Source organism: Drosophila santomea, chromosome 3R (genome assembly GCF_016746245.2).
Source record: "Drosophila santomea strain STO CAGO 1482 chromosome 3R, Prin_Dsan_1.1, whole genome shotgun sequence".
Taxonomy (NCBI): Eukaryota; Metazoa; Arthropoda; class Insecta; order Diptera; family Drosophilidae; genus Drosophila; species Drosophila santomea.
In genome coordinates this window covers 16197576-16211427 of record NC_053019.2, presented here as the reverse complement: position 1 = coordinate 16211427, position 13852 = coordinate 16197576, and the positions used below count along the sequence as shown (strand labels likewise).

Below are 13852 nucleotides of genomic sequence, written 5' to 3'. Positions count from 1 at the left end.
ATCATAAGGCAATAGATGTCAAAGTAGCTTTTGCTGATCATAAGGCATCAGATTTTCTGTAGTAAACAAAGTATTTTAGGATTCCTTTCCTGAAGTAGAAATGTCGCTACTATAATCAAAAGCACCACATCTTCGCAGAGTCTCCCGCCCTCAGAAATGCTAATAAATTCGCAGCGAATCGAATCGAAATTCGCATAGGGGCCGAGGTTATTTGAACTTTTGTCAAACGGAAGAACCCCGCCAACCGGCCGGCATTTGTCTATATCTATTTATATATACGTTTATTTGATTTCTTTTTATTATTTTTTTTTCGTTTATTTTATTTTTTTCTGGTTGGGGGCAAGTGAAACGGTTAAAGAGCTCATGTGGTTGTTGCTGTGTTGATTTTATGGGTTTGATTTGATTTTTGTTTTTATTGCGCATGCGTGCGTTCGATTGAGTTTTTTGATTAAAATGTCGCCGCCACCGTCGCGACTTGCGACTTGTGACTTGGCGACAGTCGTACAGCAATTCCTACTACAAAAGCCAAGCCAACAGCAACAGGGGTCTTTTGGGCCGGGGCCGCAATGGAGTGACTCTGACTCCACTTCTGCTGGTCGAAAGGAGCTTGGCATTTAAGAATTCTGAATCGCATGCGTTACACAACGGCCCGTGGCGAGCTCGTAAATCAGCGGCTGCAAACGAGAGTCAGTCAGCGGACGACAGGGACAGTTGCCAACATTCAACATTCAACATTCAACATTTTATGGGGGTCTCTCTGCCAATTGATCGTTTTGGGCCGATTGGCAGGCCGCCAGTTCAGCCAAAGCCAGGCCCACACTCGGCTGCACTTTTCTTCTTCTGCATTTTTTTTGTATTTTATTTCTGCATTTCAATTGTGCAACGCTAACGGTACTCCCGGCCCATAAGGACAGCTCTTTGCCGCCGTGTGGGTGACGCGTCGCGAGTTCATGGGAGGTCTTCCCCCAATTTCGACTGCACTTCGCACTCGCAGTCCTTTTCTTCGGGCGACACATAAGGGTACACACTAACATATACAAATATTCTATGATGTATTTTTATCCATAAATGATTTTACTTCTATTTAAATAGGATTTTTTTATAATTTATACAGCTCAGAATCTCCATAGAGATAAGAGCATCCCAACGAGTTAAGTAAAAGAAAACCTATTCAAGTCTTGTGACATTGTGTTTGCACATACATACCTACGGTTATTTTTAGTTTAAGCATTAATTTGGCTTACTAATTAGCAATTCAAAAAGAGGATATGTACACACACACCGGACAGAAATAAAATTCGCAAGCATTGTTCTATTTGATGACTGGCCATAAATTCTATTCTTACTCTTTTGGGGAAACTGCGAACTGCGGTACCTGTGCACTCGTTCGCGTTCGCATTTTGTGGCTCTGCAAACACGAACAAAGAGCTCGAAAACAAAACATTTGTACGCATTTAGCTTATTTGCTTATTTACTTATTTACTTGAAATAAAATTGTTTGCCGGGTGTGTCCGCTAAATGGCCACCGTCCAGTCCATTCACTGATATGTTGGTTTTTATTTTATTTTTTCATTTTGCGGCTGCTGATTGATTCGCTGTCTGAGGTCACTTCAACGTGATTAATTGTCGATTGGAACTGAGGGGGTGGAGAGACGTTTGCGGAGGTGTCACTGTGTGTGCCTAATTGAAAATAATGCTAAAGTACAAGCCATTTTGCTTGTGAAGCGCACACTCATAGAAAGTCCGCGTACGGCCAATATTTGCCAGCAGCTTGTGCACTTTATGCAGTTGTTATACATATGTATGTATATGTACGAGTATTTCCCCGGCGGAGGGACCTACCTCAATGCATTTCATCTGGACTGGCCGAGAGGCGCAGAATGACTAAGAGTGAGTAAATAAATAAAATGCAATGAAATGAGCTCAGCAGAAGCTGTCAGCCCGGCAAAAATGCACCAGCGAGCACTCGGACACTTGGACACGCGATTAGCGGGCGATGAGCAAGAAGCCAGTCCACCATCCACTGCCCAGCATCCAGAATGCCCAGTTCAGCACCCAGAAACCCCAGTCCAGCACCCAGAAACCCCAGTCCAACATCCAGAATCCAGATGCGAAAAACTCTGAACTGACGTGTGTCGGGTTGGGACAACGTCTTCGTCATGCCGATCAGCGCAGATCAGAGGCGCCCTAAGACGCCGCCCGAGTGCGGATAATTCTCTGGGCTCAGTTCGATACCCTACCCTTTCCAGGGAGTTTTCCCCTCTAATGGAAAAGAAGATCCACTATATTTACAGGGGAAAATGCTGTACTTTCTAACAACATATTATCTAGATACGTTGCAATACAATACTAGCGAGTTCTTTCTGCCAAAAACATGTGACACTATTCCACATTTCTTTGTTCTGTATAGTGATTACTTCAGTATTGATTACTTCCTGAACTTCTAAGCTCCAGCCAAGGGTATTCAAATATTCGATATCCCACTTCTCGAGCAAACTAAGGGCAGGGCTCGTGGAGCTGGGAGCTGGGAGCCTTGGAGCCTGGGGGCTTGGGTCTTTGGAAACGACGGGCTGTGGCGGCTTTCAAGCCTCATTTGCCTATCAAAATGATATAATACGCACTCAAGACGTCGATTGCCGTGTGTACGTGTTTCCTGTTGCGCCTTTTGTCGCTGCCATGCACTTTTATTTCTCCTTTTTTCAAGTTTTTATTGTGTATTTTCTTATTTTTGTGTGTGCAAAACTGCAGTTTATGGGGCGTGGCTGGAATCAAATGGAGTGCACTTTACGGCTGGTGACAATGCTGACCGGGGAGTGTTTTTCTTTCAGCGTTTTCTGGGTTTTTTTTTGGTTTTTTTTTTTTTTGGCCGCCTGCAAGTGCGTTTTCGAGCTGCACCCAAACGGCAATCGTTCGACTTTTACGACTTTCCCAGTCGATTGCCGAAGCTATGCAGACGCATTTATAATAAATATTTTTTCACATTATTAATGCCCACAATGGGCGGCAGACAGTTTGCGGGGAATTTTTTAATGCCGCCTTAAGTGGCTTTTTATTAAACATTGCGGCCTTTAATTGATTTGTAATAGATTCGACTCTTTATATTAAATGCCAAAGGTGTGTGCCATGGTAACGGAAACCCAAAGGCTCCGCGTCATGCATAATTCATGCACTTTTTTTTCGAAGTCGGAACAATATAGAGAAAAAGTAACAAGTAATAACAAAAAAGTTATGCACACGCCCAAAGTTTCTATAAGTTTTCCCTTACGTGTCAATACTCGTGCTTAATTTATTTACCAAGTATGTTAGTACCGCATTTAATTGCTTTCAATTGATTTCACTGAATTCGCAAGTAATTGGCCGTGCAAAAGTGATTCAGTTGCTTGAGATTCATTATCTGGAATGTAATTCACTTTTCTGGCATTCATGTATTATCTCTGGATCGGCAAACACGTATGTATATATCGTGAGCATTTCAAAACAGGAAATGACGAGGATCTGAGCTGGCTTTCGGTTCTGATGACCTTCAGTGACTTGGATGCCCTAAGGGGATGATTAAAGCACTTGGGATACTGAAAAAATCACGTTTAGGGAATGACTCCCCTTAAAATTCTCATGCAAAAAGTTGTTCTGTATACGGAAGTAAAATATTAACGCTGTATTACAAGTTTAAAACCTGAGCACTTCCCTTATAATTCTCTTTATAGTTTCACACTAAGCTATGAGTGTAAACTAAATATATATTTTATGGACTTCTTTAAGTACTTTTCATAATCCCACAGTTGGGCACTCAGTTTGCCGGCTTTTATTAATTAGTAACAATAATAAGGCGGCTATTAACTAGCCTAATGAGTGTGAGCCTAGCCCAGGCCGATATTTCCCACAGTGTGTACACTGTATGTGCAACATTTCCGCCCCGCCGACAATGCGACTTAGTTGCCAAAGCTGATTAAGCGGGCGAACTGCAGAAACTTACCATTTCCTGCCGCAAAGGCGGCGATGCGCTCCCTAACCGAACGTCTGGGCTCGTCATGGGCACCGATGTTGCTGTTGCTGCTGTTGTTGTTGTTGCAGCTGTGTGGCAGCAACACATGTGCTGCTGTTGCCGTTGAGTCATGGCTAGGACTTCGCTTCACCATTGTCGTTTTGATCACAGTCTTAAGGCGGCTGGGCGTGGTCGGACGCGCTGCAATGCGGGGCTTAGGTGTTGTTGCAGCAGCAGTTGTTGCTGCTGTCAATGCTGCTTTATCGCTGCACAGCACTTCTGTGGCAGCACCCACAAACTCTTCGGATGTTGCTGCTGCGACTGTTGTTGCTGCTGGCAGCCCACACTCGCCAGTTGTAGTTGCTGTTTCTGTTTCTGTTTCTGTGTCCGTCGCTGTCGTAATTGTCATTTTATTCTGCGACGACTTCGGTGAATCAATTTTCGAGTTGCGATTGCTATTGCTATTGCTATTCGTTTGGGGATCGGCGGTGTCGGGTAATTTACAATAATTACAGTGCGGCTTGTTGTTGTTGTCGTAGCTTAGTGTATTTTCCTTATTGCTATGTTGCTGTTGCTGTTGCTGTTGCAATTGTTGCTGCTGCTCTTGCTGCTGCTGCTGTTGCAAGCTATTGCTTAGTCTTTGGGTTGGTTGTCGCTGCTGTTGCTGTTGCTGTTGCTGTTGCTGCTGCTGGTGTTGCTCTTGCTCATTGCCACTTTGCGGGCTCTTTGTGACAGCGCAAGTTTTAGTTGCTACTTTGTTGCTGTTGCTGTTGCTGTTGCTGTTGCTGCTGCTGTTGCTGTTGCCTTTGTTGTCCTGCCGCCATTGTTCGGAAAGATTTCGTTGATTCATTAATATCAGCGCCACATTTCCGTCGTCTCTTGAAGCAGCAGCGATATCATTGGCCTCATCATCTGCTTTATCGCCGCCACAGTCGTAGTCGGAGTTGCAATCGTCGTAATCGCTGTGGCAATCTTGGCGTCGCCGCGGCACATCATCAATATAGCTGAAATCGCTATCGACGAATATATTTCTGGCATGCAGCGTGTTCACATTCGACTTGTTGCTGCCCCCGTGGCTCTTGGCCTGCTTCAGATTGTAGCGCCTCCGCTGCGGACAGCAGCAGAACTTCACGATGGATCGATGGAGTGCTGGCGGCGATGTTGGCGATAGTGTTGGCCGATTCGGCGTCGCCGGCGTTGCAATGTCAGCCCATTTCTCGATCAATGCCAGCTCGCGAGCATTGGACATTGTCGTATAGCCATGCAGGGTGATTCTGCAAGATAGCGAAGAGCAGTCCTTTGATTAGTAAAATAAAGTTGCAAGGTTGCAAGGTAACAGGATGAAGGATCACCCTTCTACGTATTAGTATAATATTTCTGTTAATATTCAATTTACACAACTGTAATTCCATGACACACCTGTCTTGCATATAAACAATAAACTCGACGATTCTCCAAGTGAATCGCAAAGGAAAGCATAAATTAATTACACACAAAAACAAAAATCAATTAACCACATTTCTCAACGCGTCTCGGCTTTTCACCAAAACGTTTCCTCATTCCTGCCGCGGAATGGAGTGGATTGTGGATTGGAGCTCTGGAGCTCTGCAGCTCCGTTGAAAGCCGATTCGCTGCGCACATCACGGTGTGGACTCTGCGTCATGGCAGCGGGAGCCACATCCACATCCACATCCACATCCATATTCGCATCCACATCCACATGCCAGCGAAAAGCAGAGGCAAAGCCACAACGTGTTTTAATTGCCAGCCGCTTTTTGCGCAACACTTTCCACGGGCACCACTTCTAAGTGACCGCCAAAATGTTGAGCTGCTGTTTTGCCGGCAGAAAGCCGGCTGTCGATGCATGATTAACTGCCCGTGCGGACCAGCCAACTGCATACTGCAAACAGAAAAGTGCAACCTGCAACCTGCAACCTGCACCCTGCAAGCCGCAAACTGCATTTAATTGCATTCGCTGCATTCGCGATTTTTGGCCGCAGGGCAGCTCAACAGCAGGTAGCCGAAATCTTGCTGATCTCACAAGATCCCAGAGTTCCCCAGTTGCCGTTTGCCGCCCACCGAAGTGCACCCAGCCACTCACTGATTAATTTGTTGTGGCAGGAAGCACACCGAGAAAAATAGTCACTAAATGTGCTGTATGTGTAATTTAGATCAGATTTTAAACTATTTAATGACTTCATAAACTGACGAGAGCTGACCAATTTTGTATAGATATTTAGTAGCCTAATGATGTTTAATAGATACCCCGTGAGTTAATAAGCAAATTATTATATTAGTTAATCATCATATCTCGTATATATACTCATTGTATTTTATTTAATTTGTATTTAATTTACTCTACCTAAAGCACTTCTAAGTGGTTCCTAGAACATTTTCTTTCGGCGAGTGAGCCTGCAAAACGGCATTGGCATTTGCAATTGTGCCGGTTGCGAACTCGACTAACTGCTACCTTATTGGCCAGCGGGCTTGACCTTCAGCGCTGGCCCCGGCTAAAAGCTTTTCGCCGTGAAAGTTTGCCTCGGAATTCCATTCCTTTCACCATATTGCCGCAAAAGCGTCGCCTCTTTGATGGAAGGGGGCGTGGTCGAGGCTGTCAAACGTTTGACAAATTAATTTCAATTGTTTAATGCACACACATGCCGCTTATCTTTCACTTTATCTATTGTTGCGGCAGAGTGAAAATAAATTAACAATAAATAATTTTAATTATTTCATGAAGATGTCAAATTACACACGCCCTCGCCAAAAAGACAGGCTCTTTGCTAAGTTTTTTTCAGCTTTATATATGTACTTTTTTCTTTTATTTTTTGATTTTAGCCTGGGACCGCGAGTCGGCTTGATCTTTGCCACTTACGGACGGCTTTTGTGGCGGCTTGTGGCACAGCTGCGCGCTCTTTGTATTTATGATTATTTCCCATTTTATTTTATTTATTAAATTTGTGTGTGTTTGCCAAAGCCCCGGGCCGCGGCCACTTTTCGGGCAGCTCTAATAGGATTTGTTGCAAATCGTAGGAGCTGTCCGCGTGTCTGACGGCCAACGTCGTACAATTAAGCCCCCAAACGGGTCAAGCTCCTAGTTGAATTACTCTCACCGAACCAGCCCAGTTTATTTTTCTTATTTGCTGCTTCTCCTTACGAACAGATACCTTTTGAAAAGCCAATCCAATACAATAAATTATCAAGATATGATAGAAAGAAAACAACGAATTATCGGGGACTGACTGAAGAAACTTCATCAATTTAATGCAACTTACAAGCCAAGCTGCCATCAGCTGGGCTACCAACTATTTGTCAAATATTTTAGGGCCATAAAGTCAGTGGGTTGTGGCGCGCAGTTAATCATAAGGCCTGAAGATCAGGTGCAGCTGGGCCAAGAAATACTCTTTATCTGGGCAAAGAGATACCCAAACTTTCGTTGATTTCGTTGTGACATTTGGATTAGATCCTCCTTTCTGGGCGCTCCCTTATCTGCCAGCTAATATAGCCCTGCTGCAGTAATCCGGGGCATATATACGCGAGTATATATAAAAAGCGATCGTAAAGCGAGAAACGACATCGGAAACATAAATTAAAATATGCCACAGCGTTGACTTTGGCTGCTGCCCCCTTTTTTTCCCATCTGCGTAATAAATCCGAATGCGGTATGGATATAAACCGTGCTTTATTTGTGTGTTATTGTGATTTATGGGCCTGCACATGCCGTGCTCTTTTGGAGTATGAAATTAATATTGAAAAGCTACTAAGTCCACACTTACGCATAAATTAAAAGTTAAGTAGGTAGGTTGGTAGGCTGTCGTGCCTCCAAGTCGCCCTACTAAGTATTTTTGTAATCCACAACAAAGACTGAACAACAGACACAGAGATACAAAAACCATAACTGAAACCGATACAAAACAAGCAGCATATCTCGGCTTCTGGGGCGATTTTCTCGCATGTTTAACTCGTGATTTATGGGCTTCAACGCCGGCGAATAAACACAACATTTTTGCACATTTGCATTGCAATTTCAATGCATTTGACATCGTAAATATTTGCGAATGCATTAGCTCGCCCCTCGCCAATATACGAGTATAGTATGTACTCGTATATAAGTATAAATAAATCGATATGCGCATGCGTGGCACGTAGTTGGTTCGATTGGCGTTTTATTTATGAAGTCTAGACTCTCGATTTGGCGTACTTATAATTAGCATTCGGCCAAATCGCGCTATATATAGGTAGTGCCGCATAACGGTAGCCCGAGTTCTATGAACTGGCGACTATATAGTATATACATATACAGAAATGTGGTACTGCCCGCTGGCGACTGTCAGCTTAGCTAATTGAGGTCTGGTCGAGGCTTAGTGTCAGCCAGTTCGTCACTTTAGCAGGGACCAGCGATCTGGCGATCTGTCCATCTGGCTGGCACTCGAGCAATCGATCAATCGATCAATCGATCAATCAGCCAATCAATAAGTCAATCATATGCACGGCCAATCGGCAGAGTGCATACAAATTGCCGCAATTGTCCATGCCATGGCTTCTCATAAGTGCATTACTCGCCGGAGTCCATGGAGTGGGAAAGTTTCGCTTTTCGTCGCCGATTGCTGTGAAATAACATATTCGATGGATTTAAATACGCATTCGTTTTGATGCCCCCAGATCGGAGGAAAGTTTTCCAGCCCAGGGCCAGGCAATCAAGGCGACATTAGCGTTTGATGCCGATGGCTTTTCCAACCGAAGATAGCAATGCACTGCTGGAAAATGCTAGATCATTTCTTATGCATTTTTAGTTATCCTTGGTTTAAGTTTACACACATTTATTTGATGGTTATCTATTATTAGCTGTTGGAACTAACCCACACATATAAAGAATAGTTGCTAAAAGATCTTCAATGCTGAAGTATGTTCTTTTATCATAAGTATTTTTTTAATCAATGCACATAAAGGTTTTTCTTTGTGCACATCTGCTGAAGCTGAAGTTGAAGCTTAGGCTATTGCTATTGCTATTGCTATTGCCAGGCGGCCAGCCCGATTGCCTCGTACGATGTCTATTAATGTTGCCCATTAACCTTTTGACCCCCGATTGCCAGGCTGCAGACTGCAGACGGCAGACTGAACACTGAAGACTGCAGACTGCAGTGCGTGGTAATGACTCTCTTTCTCCGCTTTGTCTCTTTGGAATAGCTGCTCTCTTCACGCAAAAATGCGCAGGAGCTAAACGCTTTGTTTTTTGGCTACTACTACGTACTACGATTTTTTCTTGGCTTACGAATTGGCCATTTATTATTGGCCAGCTAGTGCGCACTGCTTCCAGGCGAATTTGTTGCCAATTTGTTGCGCCACGAAGTTTGTCGTTTGTTTGGTTCGCCCAATTAATTTCCGCATTTCCCAGACCAGACAAACTTGGCAATTAATTTCTGCAGTTTGCATTTCTTCAACCTTGTTGGCCTGACCTTTTGGCTCAAGTGATTCACGCCAACGCCACACGTCAGCTTTTGGCTCTCTGGATTTGGCATCGGTTTCAGTTTTAAGTTTTCTGTTTTCTGTTTTCAGTTTTCCGTATTCAGTTTTCCGTTTCGGCTTGACGGTCTTCGCCTAACGAGAATGGCCTGACATCCTTTTTTCTTCTCGTATTTCCTCCTTTGATTCGCTCTAAGTCGGCAATTAATCAAAGCGCCTTTGGCCACGACGGACAAACGGACAAATCCTTTTGTATGTGGCGTATATGGCGTATATGGCTAACGACTGACAACGCAAATGGCTAAAATGACAGCGGGACGTGGTCGCGTCATGAGTCAGCCGATGGGCAACGGTATCGTGGCCAATGCGTTTGCATCTTGCCTCTTTTTGGGCGGCTTCTCCCACTCCCAATCCCTCACTGCAACCCATTTCTGCTCGACCCCTGCCCCCACCACCCCACTCACTAACTTGGCTGACTGACAGACTCTGCTGACAGGCGATGCCAAAGGCCAAAAACGCAGAGCGGATTGAAGTGAAGGCTTTTTATTGAAATTAACTTGCTTGCCCATTTGTATATCCCGCTGAGTGCATAATAAGTTTGTCAAAAAATTAAACAAACAAGCTGGGAAAGAGCCGGACAAGAAAAGTAGGTTCTCTTATAGAGTAAAAGATATCCCAGTTTCCTTGAAAAGTTAATTGAAAGTACATACTATTATCGTTACTATTAAATACACAAGCTTTCGTAACTCATGATGTAAAAATCATGTAGTTACAATCGAACTGTGGTTGTAAATTACTCTCATCCACTTTTGCAGTGATGGTTATCTAATTCAGTCTGCTTGTTTGATTTTATTCAATTTTAAAACTCAAAATGCGCCCGCCAGCGTTTTGATAACGCGGCTCGAGTTCCGCTTGAGTTGCAGAGTTTCAGGGCCAAGGACAAGGACGCCTTGTGCAAATACTCGACTTGGCCAAATGTTTGCCCGGCAATAATTGGCGGCATTATTGACGCTTTCCGATAGCCACTCAATGCGATTAGTTGTGCCAGCGTGTGTTGTATGTGTGCCCCACCTGCAGCCGTTGTGCGATTGAACTTCAAATCGAGAAATTCAATTGTTGGCCATGCGTGGTCGTGTTTGTGGTCGGGGTCTCTTTGGCAAAGGCCGAGCTAATGAAAATATCATTACGATTTTAGCCCAGAGCGTAACAATGAGCGGCCAGTAAAAAACGGGGCTTGGCTGCTTTATTGGCACATGAAATATGATCGCTTCTCGTTATAGCGAGGTGTGTGTGTGTGTGATGTGCTGTGCTGTGGCACTTTGGTTTCCTTTTGGTTTTTTTTTTATTCAGAGACATATGCTTTATTTCTGCTTATTTTTCTGAGGTGCGTGCCAAGCGGGCATTATTCAGGCAGCGCTCAGCGAGTCAGAAAGCTTTGCGCGTGCGCGTCAAAAACGTCCAAGTTCCCTGCACTCCTTTCCTTCTCCACACCAAAGTCTTGGCCAAGATTAAGCGAAAAAGTGCGCAATCTTTGAGCGCAACTCTGAGCGGCAAACTGCTGTCAATTTGACAAATGCGCCGGGCTCAGCGATGGTGACAGTTTTAGCGGGCCCGTAATTAAGCATGCGCGCACATGCATAAATAGCATAAATATTAAGCAAAAACAAAGCAAATTCATTCACCCAAATGTCCAAATGCCCAAGTGCACTCCTCTCGGCAGCCAAACAGGATGACAAATTTCCCGAGTGCTGTGGCGTTGGAATTTGCTTATCGCGTTTCGCATTTGGTAATTAAAATAATGCACAGAAAGGTGTCAAGGACTTTCGATGCCGGCTGAATTTTAAAGAGTGGGCTTTTGGCCACGCCGAACAGCAGGTGGTGGCACGTTCAAGTTGAGTGTGCGGGCTGCCACAGTGCGTATGCGCAATGTTGCGTGTATAAAGGGTGATTTAGACGCTTTTAAAAGATGGTAACTCCAGATAAAACAACATTTTCAGGCAGCTCAAGTGCGTCGTTAATATAATATATAAAATATATTTGTTCAGTGGTTCTCCAAATCAAAACCTATCTAAAAAGTATATTAAAGTATTCACTGCGAGCAGCCTTGAGTTTATCTTGTTCTCTCATTAAGCGAATTCGTAATTTTCGCTAACCCCCAATTAAGCAGCCAACAATTATTTTTCAAGCCCTGTCGCCGAACTGATCTTGTTAGTCTAGCAGTAATGAGGCAAACGGAGCCCAACCCCGATTGAGTGGCTCACTCGCAATAAATGTCAACATTTTGGCACGTTCAGCTGGATGGCTATTGGAGTACTATATGTATTCATACTCACACCAGCGGGCACGTATCTAAGCACGCGATCTGCACCGCAAAAGGCAAAACGGTTCAACATATTTGCATAATTTACCTGCAAAGAAACAACAGACACATAAATTAAATATATGTATATTTTTTCGCTGGCAAAACGTAGAGGTTTTTTTAAAAACAAATCGTATGGAAATAATATTTTAAGTCCAGGCCACACCTCTTGCAATAAATTGTGTACATATTGCTGTCGCACACATAATAATTAAATGTACTAAAAAATGAATTAAGCACGCTGCACCGACGAACTGCCACGAGATGCGGAATCGAAAACGAAAATGAAATCGAAAGACGTCTGCACTGCCGGCAACTTCATTGATAAATAAACGGGAAAAGTGCTTTGCTTTTTCACCAAATAAAAAATCAAGAAAAAATCGAGAAAAAAAACCCCACCCGAAAAAACTGAAAAATATGTACGCCCTATGGCGGAGCAGCTTGTTGCACGATGCTTCCTGCACAATATGCAACAATTTGTTGCACGTCCGGATGTTTACCACAAAATAAACATAACATATCGCGCGCGCATTCAATTCCCATCAATATCAAAATCAGATTCGAATTTGAATTCGCATTTGACTTGCGTGCATAACTCGTTACAGTTTTGTTTACTCGGGGGATCAAAGTCGCCAGTGGATTTAATACATGTATGTACGTATAACAGACCCCACCATAATTGGGCCCAATCAATCAGGCGGCCGGTGATTGCTGATCGGTGATCCGATCGATTGAACCCGATGAGCCGCTAATCTGCCAGTTGACCCACATCCCGAGTATCTCAACTGCAACGCGGATGCATCTCGGAATATCGAGTACCCAGCCATTCGAAGTGCAGGTGAATGCACCCGACTTATTTTGTTTACTAATGATCGCCACAATGCAGTACCGCTAGCTGCATTTTCCCAAGTGCCTCGATCCGTTTGAAGAGTCGTAATTGTTCTCTAAATTATTGGGCGAATGGTCCGAGGGCTTGTCGCCACCGATATCTGTCTGTCTGTCTGAATGTCTGTTTGTGGCTTTTTGTGGCTTTTTGTACATTTCGATGTCTGTCTGCGGCTTTTGGGTCGTCATAATGAGGTGCCAAACGTAAATATGAACAAGGGATTTTTCCACATGCCCGACACATTTTCGTGCTCCCCCTTTTGACAGCGACAAATGCTGGGTTCTTTAATGAGATTTCGGAAATCTCAATCTCCCAAGGTGTTCGATGCACTCGACGAAATCACATGCTCAAATGAGCACTTTTAAGAATCTAGCATTGAAAGTATAGTACAATTTGTTATATTTATGTTGGGAGTTTTTAATAAGTATTATCAAAAACAACTGTAGAAAATGTGTGAGGTAAATGAGGTCTCAAGTAGGGAAAACTTGTCGTAAGGTATAGGATGTTCTATACTTCTGCAATAATTATTTTCTACAAAAGTAAGCATAGGAGAGTGATAAGGAAAAAGTAAAAATAATATCATTACAGTTCAGCTTTCTTCAGGTGTGGTAAATGTATATTTTCAATGTTAATTCGTTACCATGTAAACCCTTTTGTGTCCCTAATGAGCCGCCCATGTGGTTAACCATCTGAGGTCGTAACTCATTCTTGGCTCTATTGCTTGGGGTAAGAAGAAAAAAAAACAAACACAGCTGCTGGCTCCATTGAAGCTCACAATTGTTTGGACACAGTTGCCCCAAAAATGAAATAAAACAAAAAAAAAAAAGAAAAGAATAAAACGAAAAATGGAAAACCGAAACTGAAACAATTTACAATAAATATGGGATGGGAAAAACATTTGGCATGACTGAAAATTGGGGACGCCTTAGTGCTCCCAATAAGCAATTTGTTTATTCCATTTGATCGAAATTTGTTGTTGTTTTTTTTTTGGGCAAAAACGCAGTGCGCTGATAGAATTGTAACAACTGTCGCGGCATAAATAAAGCTATTATGATTTATGCCGACCAGACGATTACGAAACTCGTTAGAATGCCGCAGCCACGGGCCAATGGATCGAATGGATCGCCGACTGAGGACCGTCGATTATTTGCATGTCTAGCGC

The 13852-nt window shown here is 43.5% G+C and overlaps 1 protein-coding gene across 1 annotated transcript in view; it reads right to left on the bottom strand.

The window, feature by feature from the left end:
* LOC120451084 (rho GTPase-activating protein 7) overlaps nt 1-13852 on the bottom strand; it is a 94099-nt gene that overhangs the window by 38098 nt on the left and 42149 nt on the right. Inside the window, exon 4 of the mRNA XM_039634451.1 lies at nt 3974-5256. Coding sequence (XP_039490385.1) covers nt 3974-5231 — 1258 coding nt within the window. The 5' untranslated portion in view covers nt 5232-5256. The remainder of the gene's footprint in view (nt 1-3973; nt 5257-13852) is intronic.